The sequence below is a fragment of the Bufo gargarizans genome, chromosome 4, assembly GCF_014858855.1.
Source record: "Bufo gargarizans isolate SCDJY-AF-19 chromosome 4, ASM1485885v1, whole genome shotgun sequence".
Classification (NCBI taxonomy): Eukaryota; Metazoa; Chordata; class Amphibia; order Anura; family Bufonidae; genus Bufo; species Bufo gargarizans.
The window spans coordinates 535930817-535942382 of NC_058083.1; the positions used below are offsets into that span (position 1 = coordinate 535930817).

Consider the following 11566-nt stretch of genomic DNA (forward strand, 5'->3'; position numbering starts at 1 on the left):
TGCCCAATTTGTGAGGAACACATCTTAGAACATATTGTACAAGTACACGTCCACGTGACTTAGGGCTGTATTACACAGCCCGATGTAGCAGGTGATTGTCGGGATGGAATCGGATGCTCGCTAGCGGATTAGACCAGTGTTTCCCAACCAGTGTGCCTCCAGCTGTTGCAAAACTACAACTCCCAGCATGCCTGGACAGCCTTTGGCTGTGCGGGCATGCTGGGAGTTGTAGTTTTGCAACAGCTGGAGGCACACTGGTTGGGAAACACTGGATTAGACCACCTTCTCCGAAGCATGGGGAGGAGCGATCGCTATGCCATCACTCGTCCCGATACTGCCTAGTAGTTTGCCGGCGGCAGATTATTATACACCACGTTATTATACACCGCGATCTGCCGCCTGCAAACAATAATTATTTAACATGTCAAAAGATTTGGATTGCCTGATGTACGAGCGTTTGCTCATTTATCGGGCAATCGGCGGCAGTATTACACTGCCAGATGATTGCCAACGAGCATTCATGTCAATGTGATCATCAAGGACATCTGTCAGCAGTTTTGTCCCTATAACACCGGCTGACCTGTTACATGTGCATCTGGCAGCTGAAGACATCTGTGTTGGTCCCATGTTCATATGTGTCTGCATTGCTGAAAAAAATTATGTTTTATATATGCAAATGAGCCTCTAGGAGCAACAGGGGTGTTACCATTACACCTAGAGGCTCTGCTCTCTCTGCAACTGCTGTATCTTCTCCACTTTGATTGACAGGACCAGATGTGATGATGTTTTCGCTGTCTGTTCCTGTCAATTAAAGTGTAGAGGCCACTGCAGTTGCACAGAGTGCAGAGCCTTTAGGTGTAACAGCAACGCCCCCGTTGCTCCTAGAGGCTTATTTGCATATATTAAAACAACATTTTTCTCATCAATGCGGGCACATATGAACATGGGACCAACACAGATGCCTTCAGCTGCCAAGTGCTCAAGTAACAGGTCAGCCAGTGTCATAGGGACAAATCTGCTGACAGATGTCCTTTAACTGTCACGCACGGTTGGAGTCTTTCCTGAGTCGTCCACATCAGAAAATCTTGAATTTCAACATATTTTCACATTCAGCCTGGAGATTCGGTGATAAGATGTCTTGTTCACACACATGAACTCCACAATCAACCTCAATATAACATAAAGGAGACCACTGAACTGCTTGGACTACCATATGTGGTGTGATTTTAAAGGGCACCTGTCAGCAGGGTCAATCACATTAGGTAGAGCATATGGCCTTCTAAGGTTGAGCCTGCTGATTAAAATGATACCTGTTTTATGAAAATTGGCTGTGGGGTTCTTAAGAAAAAGATACATTTTTTCTTTATACAAGTGTGAGTGGCAGTACTCTGAGGGGCGGGGCCGTGGCTGTACTCTGAGGGGCGGGGCCTCAGCTTTCCAGTGCTAACCACGCCCCTTAGTGTTCGGAAGATTTTATTTTCATAAAGAATAAAAGTATTTTTTCTCAGGAACGCCACAACTGTTTTCCACAAGACAGGTATTGATTTAATCAGCAGGATCAACTCTACCAGACCGTATGTCTGTTTTAATAGGGTTGATCCTACCGACAAATACTCTTTAAATAACGATGGAGTAGAGCTATCTGTAAAAGACTGCTATTTACAATATATCATGGCAGAGGTTATGTGGCCTTTGGTACACTTCTGACAATATGGACTAGGTGCAACTGCTGCCTCTGCACCCCTATAGCTGCATCCCTGGGAATGAGCCCAAAATTTGGCCTAAGGATCCCACAAGAATTGACTTATATTTCTGCTATGTGATATAACTGACATTATAACTATGGATCTATGCAATTGCTACTTTGTAACCTTTTGTCAGTGCTGGGGACTTGGAGCTCTGGACCACAGGTTGTGTGTGGTATTGCAGCTCAGTTGCATTCGCTTCAGTGGAGCTGAACTGTAATACCGCTTACAACCTATGGACACGTGTGGCGCTATTGTTCAAAAACAACAGCCATGTTTGTCTAATCTTGGCCAATCTGTAAAAAAATTTCATTTAACCCTTTCCACTTCCTTTCTTACACACCACAACCTGTTGACCATTTCTTATATACATTAATGAAAATATGCACATTTATTTTTAATTACAGATTTTTTTATGAAGATGACATTTCAGTGACACATGAACTTTATATCGAGTAGTTTGCAATCTATTTGTGTTTTTCCAATCTTTCTGTTGTCATTTACTCATTTTCACCAAATTGTTTTGTGCCTCCATTGATTGTCACTTGTCAGTCACTCATGAACTTTTTGTATCTCTCTATGTGAGAACGTGTAGTACATCCCATACATCAGCTCGGGTTGAACAGTTCTATGTGTTCCTTTTCCCTGTATTCTTCAGAAATTCCAAAAATAATAAAACTTCTATGTAAGCAAAATAGCCCAAGTTTTCATTGCAGAATTTTTTTTACTGTACAATTTGTAGCAAAATTTTTTTTTCTTTTCCACATGAATGTCATATTCTAAAACTCCAAGTAGGAAACATGACCATACAAGAGAAGTACACAGCCGGCTCACAATATAGCTCTCATTTCTTTTTTTTTTCTTTAGTGATATAAAAACATTATACATTATATTCACCTTGTTAGTTTTTTGTTTTTTTCTGTACAAAAATGCTTGAGAATGCCAATGACCAAAGAAATTGTAGAAACAAAATAAAAACAGAGCTAACCAAGTCCAGGATGGCTGAAAGTACTTTTTTTTCTCTCCCTTTCAATCACAAGAAAGTCATTAATGAGAATGGTGGTGGACGAGTCAAAAATCCATATTAGTCCTTCGTAAAACGTTGGTACTCTCCAGGTATTTTTTAACTAGGAAGTACAAGCCGTCAATGAAATCCTGCTACTCCCGGACGATACGCTTGACTGCGTTGCTGACATCTGGAATGACAATTTTTATCTTGTCATATCTTATTAAATTCTGAGCACTATATATTTTGTTAGCTAGCACCCTCAGGGGAATGACAAAGGCTTCAGTCATTGTTTTATGGATGGACAATCTTTGGATTTTCAGCTGTTGCTAACCTTCCTCTATGGTAGCAGTCATTTTCATACATTCAGGTCTTCAGAGTCGACAAAGGTTTAAAGGGGTTGTCCATCAGTAAAAAAAAAAAATCCATTGTGTTTGAAATGTAAAATAATTTTATTTAAAAATATACTCATTTTTCAAGAGTCTGCCGGTCTACCGTTGTCCGCCAAGGTCTTGGTACCTCCACTTTTAGCTTGTGTTTCATATAAAAGAGAGTTTCCTGTGTCGGCGCATTACCAGTGCTGTGTGTGAAGGCTCAGTTCACTATCTAAACCAGTCTTCTTTGTCATCCTACAGAGGCTGAGAAGAAAGCTGACCTAGCTACTCGTATGAGCCAGTCAGCCAATAGCCTTCACACACAGCACTGTTCATGTGCCAAACAGGAAACTCTCTACTATGTCGAAAATAAGCTAGAAGTGGAAGTGCCAGGAATAAGGCTGACTTTTGAGCAATAAAGTATATTATAAAGTCAATTTTTTATATTTCAGGTACAATGGAAACTTTTTAATATATAAGTAGATTTTAATAAAATATATTTTTTGAGGGGGAAGAGCGACTCTTAAGCCAAGACTTTTTTTTAGCAATGGTTGAAGGTAGATCAGCAACAACTAAACTTTCAAAAGCTTGCACATACTCCTTCCCTCCACCCCATAACATAATCACACTTGGAAAAAATACCAACTCCTTCACTCCTCCTAATAAATTCACAAATTCAACTCTAATTTCTACAGTTATTTTTTTAGTTTCAAAAATTTAATTCAGAGTGACCTTTTTTTCATCAAAAATGTCAAAAGTTAAATTAATCCAAGTTCAAGATCTAGATTTAAATATCTTATCTTTAATTAGCCTTTTCTTAAAACACCAAACACATAGAAACTCTGCTGAAAAAAATAGATGTAAATGATCTATAGAACTTTTTGTTTTATTTGTCTGAAAATATATCTATTTGTGTAAAGTTTTCCCTTTATTACGGAGACTAGAAGGACTATAAAATAACACATCAACAGAAACGATATAAATAAGGAAAATTAAAAAGGGAAAAAAAAGAAAATAAAAGGAAAAAAAACCACAGAAACAAAAATTTTAGGTGATCACAAATGGTGTTGCTTTTGGATGATCTTCATCGTCACATCATCGATGCCTCTGTGAATCTTCATCATTGGATTGAACTTAAAGACAGGAATGTTAATTCCTTCTTCAGCCGTCCTTTTCTTGGGTTTCTATGGTAAGGAGCACTTAGAGTATACCACGCGCTTCTTCTGAACAGTCCATCACTGCCAACGCTTAACACAACTGTCTCCACTTGTGTCATGGTAACTCCTGCTGTGGACTTGGGTGTTACCCACCTCTGATTCCAGAGACCTACTCAATTCATAAGGTATGTTCTTATATACTATACTTGCCAAATGAAATGGCAAGCTTTGCCATTAAAGGAGAAGGACCATATTTACACTGTGCTTTCCATTACCCATTCTGAGCTGTCGTAGGCGCTTCTAGTTGTGTTCCCTGTAAGTTCACTATCATCATATTGTAAAAGCATCCCATTAACTGAGAGGCTTCTCCTAGTCCAAATATTTGTGATCTTTCTTGGGTAACTACAACACTGAGTCGTGGAAAAGTCCCCCATGTCAAAAGAACGACTACGTTTTGCTTTTCCCTCCAGAGGTAACATAAGGAGACTACGGATTTTGGACTCTTGGTTGCCCAGCAAAGGCTCTTTGTCTGACCGGTGGACTGTGGTAGAAGTCCTGGAGTCTACAGCGTCCTCCTTATTTTGACACCTCAACTCCAGGGAGGCAAATGCTCCCATAAGTCTATCAATGTTATGCCTTGACCTGGAGACTGGTCTCCATTTATTGGACAGAGTGCTTTGGTTACTCTGTAGACTATAGTCATCACCCTCTGGACTATTCACCGAACTAGAAGAGGAGGAGACGCTACTGTGCACTGAGCCACAATTGAATTCCATTAGTTCATTCCTCACCACCACTTTAGGGTTGACTTGTGGTGGCAAGCCATTCTGCACTGAATTTCCTCCATTAGTTTGGGAATAGACATTGCTGACATTGGCCATCTTGCCCTGGGAATTGTTGCAAATTTTATATCTTACCATTAAGATAACAATGAAGACCAGCAATGTAGCAACTATGATGCCGCCAATAACTAGAATCATTGTGCCCCCTAAGAACTGGCTGTGCATGGACTGGCACTGCTGATAGTCCTCTTGGGTGAAGAACTGAGCACATCCCACAATGTTGGTGGCTGTTAGAGTTGTTGCAGTGTCGTCCCAAATGGCCAAGACGCACAGGTCGTACGCTGTCCCTGACACCAGGTTATTCACAACAAAGGCTTTGTTTGAAGCAGGGATCATCCTGAAATTAAAAAAGAAACAAAAAGAATAACAAAAACATTCATCACACTTTGTATAAAGCTTAAAAAAAAATCATTCACATTTTCTTTTAGTATACTGGTATTATTTATGTGTATTATTTGTAGACAGTGGTCTAGGTTTAATGTGTCTTAAGGTTTCTGCACTTTTTATATTAGAATAAAGGTGTGGAGCTTCTCACAAAGGAGGGTGTGGAATAAGATGCTCAATTTTTCACCAAACTTGCAGGACAATTCTGAAGTAAAATTCTGTTTCAAAGTAAGCCATTCAATAGGTGTTAGGGCAAAGTATCTGTCCCTGCACCAGAATTATCCTCCAGCCTGAGCCCTTTGAAGAATCTGGTGCAGGTCCAGAGGCTGGTCTAAGGCTACTTTCACATTTGCAGCATAGCTCTCTGGCAGGGGCACATTGGCCATAGACCTTAGAGGGAAATTTACCAGTGGGCCGATGCCCAGGGGGCCACCTAAGCCCTGCTTTCTGCCACAGGCTGGGTACATAATTAGCTCTCAGTGGTAATTAACATTGTCAGAATCAGGTACTCATGTACCCAGCCAATGACCACACATGTCCTCCTGAATTTAACTGCTGTGGCCCCTGTTCCATATCTTAATCAGACACAACTGGAGGAGGATAAAAAATGGCAGCTATCTATGGCCCCCAGTAGTGGGACAGCTTTTTCGGCAATATATTGTGCTCCACTATGGTATATGGTTCTGATGGGACAGTATTTTGTGCTATCTAGCTGACCCTGCCTAATTGTAGTTTCCCTACCATCTGTCTATTTGGACCCCCTACAACATGGGGCTAGGCTACTTTTAGGATTTTTTTTCCAGGGCCACTTTAAGTTCCCAGTCCGCCCCTGGTTTCCGACAGGGAACAGCCTGCTGGAGTTCTCTGGACCTGTTATTGCCGGATGTTACCAGAACGCCCTCCAGCCCGATTGACTATAATGGGGTTTTGAAAAAGATTCAGCTGGACAAAAACTGCATGTGCGTTTTTTGCCTGGCCGATTCCCATCATTATATGCTGAACCAGTCTGCCAGAGAGCTGTGCCACAAGTATGAAAGAAGTCTAAGAGAGTAATGTATCAATATGCAACTTTGTGTTCCTTTTTTGATTGTCTACTTGTTTTGAAGCCAGTTTTTTAGAAACACATCACAAAATGTTACACAGCATTTATTAAAAAACAAGTGTTGCACAAAATACTTATCAAATAGATTTTTCAGTCTAAAGTCTGATCATATTTATACCAATGGCTCCATCAGTTTGTACACCGCCAGGGATCAGAGTACATTTGTGACTTTTTGCTAAAAGTCGCCACAAAAAATCTGGCTGAAAATTTAGCTCTGCTGAGAAAACATCAGGCCGCCCCTTACTGTAGTAAATGCAAATATCATACATTTTGTGGAAATGCTTCATTTACAGACAAAACCAGCAAAATCTCTTCACTTTTCTGGAGCAGCGCACTTCACATATTACCCCCTATTGTTTACACCGTCTATAGTAAATGTGGGACATTGTACAAATCCTGGAAACATGTCCTTGTAGACAATCCAGGAAAATGTAATAAAGAAATGAATCAATTTCTTCATTGGTTCCATCTTAAAGATTTTCATTTGTTTTCAATTTTTATTTTAATTTTTTTTTCATTAATTCCTTAATTCTTTTTCTTTTTATTTCTTTTATTCATTCATTGGCTCATTTTTTTCTTCCTTTACTTCATTTTTGTACTGGTTCTTTCGATAATTCCTTCATTTATGTATTCATTCTTTCATTGGTCCCTTCAATCATTCACTCATTGATTCTTTCTTTCTTTCGTCCCTGCATTTGATGGTTCTTCCTTTTATTTATTCATGCATTGACTATTTATTACATTAATTCCTTCATTCATTATTTCATTCTTAAATTCATTCATGTATTTGTTGTTTTTTGTTTATCCATTGGTCCTTTCATTTATTCATTCATTCATTTGTTACTTGGTTGGTTCATCAATATTAATATTAGTTAATTATTTAATTCATTTGCTGATTCTTTCATTTATTCAGTCAGTCAATCAATCAATCACTTGTGCATATTACATAGTAACACAGTTTGTAAAGCTGATGGAAGACCCTTCAGTTCAGCCTGATATTCTGATCCAGAGGTTCTTTATTTATTTTTATTCATTCATTAATTCATCCATTCCATCATTTATTTGCCAGTTGTTCAAGTCATCAATTCATTGTTTTTTTCAGGATAACATTAAATAAATAAAAATTGCTAAATCCTGTCTTTCTCTTGTCACATTTTGTACCTTTATACTATAGAGATTTCCTGATATAATGATAAACAGAGTTGAGCAAATTTCATACAATTTGAATGGATTCTGCAGATTTTGCTGACCTGAAAACAAAAAGTGTCCCAATTGCTTGTAAAACTCTTTGTCTCTTCATTTCTTCAGAATTAAACCACACAAAATTTGTGTTCATTAAAATTAGAACTTTTTTAAATATTTTGGCCGAATTTCTGAATTTTAGAATCGATTCATTAATCTCTAATATTAACCATGAAGGACAAACACGGAAGTGACACGTATGATCCCTCCATGACCGACCCAGTAGAGTTAACCTACTCATTGATTGTGTGATGACCAAACCTTACACAAACCCTACAAAACCATGAGCCAAATTACTGCACAAATCATATAAAACTTGACACTTTATTAATACAAAATGTAAAAAAAAACTCATAAGACACGCATGAAGGCAGCACAACGCCATTAGTATGTTCTCGGGATTGGTGGGGCTTCCAGAGTCTAAACCTCAGGATCATGAAGTGATGGCATCCCCTACTAGATATAGCTGATGGCAGTCGGTCCTGTGGTCCAAGCTATGTATTTAACTGCCTCACTCACTACTGACTGATGCAATCAATGTTCTACAAGTCCAGTGTAAATTTAGAGCAGGTTAAAGGGGTTCTCTGGGACTACAAAATAAAAGGTCTATCCTTGAAATAGGCCATCAATATCAGATCACTCTTGGCATCCCCGCCGATCAGTAGAGCCCTGAGTCCCCTTTCTTGCTTACCAGGGACAGCTCCATACTTATGGTAGGGACTGTACCTGGAAAGTGACTTGCATAGTTGGAGGGGGATGAGTTGTAATGATCTGTAATGCCAAGAGCAGCCACTATCAAACAGATGGCGCTGTGTCTGGTAGACGGTGAAGAAGAGCAAGCACTGTGGCTCCTGCAATCTACTGAGTCAGAACCTCGCACCAATCTGTATTCATAGTCCATTCTAAGCATTGGCCACCAATTTTGTAGTCCTGGAGAACACCTTTAAATATACCAATCTCTACATGGAGCGGGAAAAGCAGTTGGATATTGAGGCTCCCATGATAAATATATCACAATTACTGAAGCTGTCTTTAGTCCTACACTATAGAGCAGTATTCTGTGTGCTGCCATAGTGTGCTTTATTTCACTCCACATAACAAGCTTTTTTTTTTTTCTTGTTTAATTTCGCACCTGGAGTACAATGGTCAGGGTGAAAGTACAGTTGGTAGAGAAAGGGTTAACACCTGTTCCACTCAAAACCACTTCCCAGACAGACAGGAAGGGGGTGTTCTTAAGGACATTGCTTTAATATTGCTAGAAATCAACTGTATTGAGAGGGTTTATACACAGTTGCAACATTTTGGAAACCAACACCTGGGTAAAGTGAGTGTCTTCAACTTTTACCATCTTTGGTGGTCTAGTGCAGTGAAGGGTTTATTGCCAAGATCCCTGATGGTCTAGGGAAGTAAGAGGGTAATGTCAACATTACTTCTAGGGACATGAGAGGTTAATTTCAGCACCCCTGGTTCTCTAGGGAAGTAAGAGGTTAATTTTAGCACCCCTGGTTGTCTAGGGCAGTAAAAGGTTAGCGTCATGGAGATTTCATAAACCTTTTGATATGGTGGGGGTCTGAGGGGTTAGACCTCCAAAGATCGCTACAATGAGAAGAGAAAGGAGCTTTCACAGCATGCTCTCTCTCCTTACTGCAGGGGATGGAACTCAGATGGGCCCATACACTTACTATTAGGTCTGTCTTGCTTCCTCTGAATACAATATGTGAGAGCTTCTCTCTACTCATTCTAGTGATTGGTGGAGGTCTAAGCACCCACACACCCACAGTTCAAAAATCAGTGACCCTTTAATGCTCGCACCCCTGGTGATCCAAGATAAAAATACACTAATGTCAGCATCCCTAGTCTATGGCAATAAGAGCTTTATATTAGCATCCCTGATGGTCTAGGGCAGTAAGAGCTTGATATTAGCATCCTTGGTGGTCTAGAGCAGTAAGAGGTTAATATCAGCATCCCTAGTGGTCTAGGTCAGTAAGAGGTTAATATCTGCATCCCTGATGGTCTAGAGCAGTAAGAGTTAATGTGAGCATTCCTGTTGGTGTAAGGCAGTAAGAGGTTAATATCAGCATCCCTGGTGGTCTAGGGCAGTAAAAGGCTAATGTCAGCATTCCTGGTGGTGTAAGGCAGTATGAAATATTTGTCAGCATCATTGATCTGGGGCAGTCAGAGGGCCTGGGCAGGGAGGTTGGGCGGCGAAAGCTCCCGGGCACCTGCCACTCCAACTACTCCAACACTGGAAGATACTGAGCGATGATACAATTTCTGTGGCAGAAGCAGATGATTTACCATCCAGAATATTGAGATCCTCACATGATACAGAAGAGATACAGAAAGCGCGAGAAGAAGAAAGATGTTTCATCAGAGCAAAGTGCGGGTGTGATGAATGGATTCCGCTGTTTCCAGATATCTCTGTAATCCCTTCCCACAACCTTCTGCTCAGAGCGTCTGTGATTATTTATTAAAGAGATTTTACAAATCTCGTGTAATCTGTTCAGGAGCCGAACTGCGGAGGCGCGACTTCACTCCAGTAACAGATTCCATTACACATCCAGAGACCTGGAGCAAGAATCATCAGGATAGATAGATAGATAGATAGATAGATAGGAGATAGATAGATAGATAGATAGATAGATAGGAGATAGATAGATGGAGAGATAGATAGGAGATAGATAGATAATAGATAGATAGATAGGAGATAGATAGATAGATAGATAGATAGGAGATAGATAGATAGATAGATAGATAGATAGATAGATAGATAGATAGATAGATATGAGATAGATAGATAGATAGATAGATAGATAGGAGATAGATAGATAGATAGATAGATAGATATGAGATAGATAGGAGATAGATAGATAGATAGATAGATAGATAGATAGATAGGAGATAGATAGATAGGAGATAGATAGATAGATAGATAGATAGATAATAGATAGATAGATAGATAGATAGATAATAGATAGATAGATAAATAGATAGATAGATAATAGATAGAAGATAGATAGATAGATAGATAGATAGATAGATAGATAGATAGGAGATAGATAGATAGATAGGAGATAGATAGATAGATAATAGATAGCTAGATAGATAGATAGATAGATAGATAGATAGATAGATAGGAGATAGATAGATAGATAATAGATAGCTAGATAGATAGATAGATAGATAGATAGATAGGAGATAGAAAAATGCAAAAAAAGCAGCACAGTCACAATATGAAATATGGATGCCACAAGGGTGAATAAACTTTTTTCCTTTATTTATATTTTGAGCGTTCTGCTTTTTTTATTTTTTATTATTTGGGCATTAGTCTCGTCCTATTGGGATTGCACCTCTGTTTGTTTTTTATTGTCTAGCGCTGCCATTTTTTTATAGGTAGACTAGCAGAAGGACTCGGCTTCGCTCGGGATATTTCATCTATTTCATTTCATGTTTGTGTTTGTCGTTAAAAGATATCAGCACTATCCACTATAACAGTGATATCTACAGTACCCCGCCCCCAAAACAGTGACCTCCACAGCCCCCGCCCCTTAACACTGACCCCCCCCCAGTGCCCCGTCTCCTTTAAATTGGACCTCCACAGCAGCACACCCCCTTAACTTTGACCTTCACAGCAGCCTGCCCCTTTAACAGTTACCTCCATAGCACCTGCCCCTTAACACTGACCATAGGTTATAGTCCCCTAAACTGTAACCT

The 11566-nt window shown here is 39.5% G+C and overlaps 1 protein-coding gene across 4 annotated transcripts in view; it reads right to left on the reverse strand.

The window, feature by feature from the left end:
• Nucleotides 1-2194: 2194 nt before the first annotated feature.
• LRFN2 (leucine rich repeat and fibronectin type III domain containing 2) overlaps nt 2195-11566 on the reverse strand; it is a 536726-nt gene continuing 527354 nt past the window's right edge. For 3 of the 4 annotated variants that reach the window (XM_044291683.1, XM_044291684.1, XM_044291682.1), the window contains one exon: nt 4027-5461. In XM_044291683.1, coding sequence (XP_044147618.1) covers nt 4537-5461 — 925 coding nt within the window. In that variant the 3' untranslated portion in view covers nt 4027-4536. Of the gene's footprint in view, nt 2942-4026; nt 5462-11566 lie in introns of those variants that run through there. The other variant, XM_044291685.1, reaches the window with a different exon arrangement.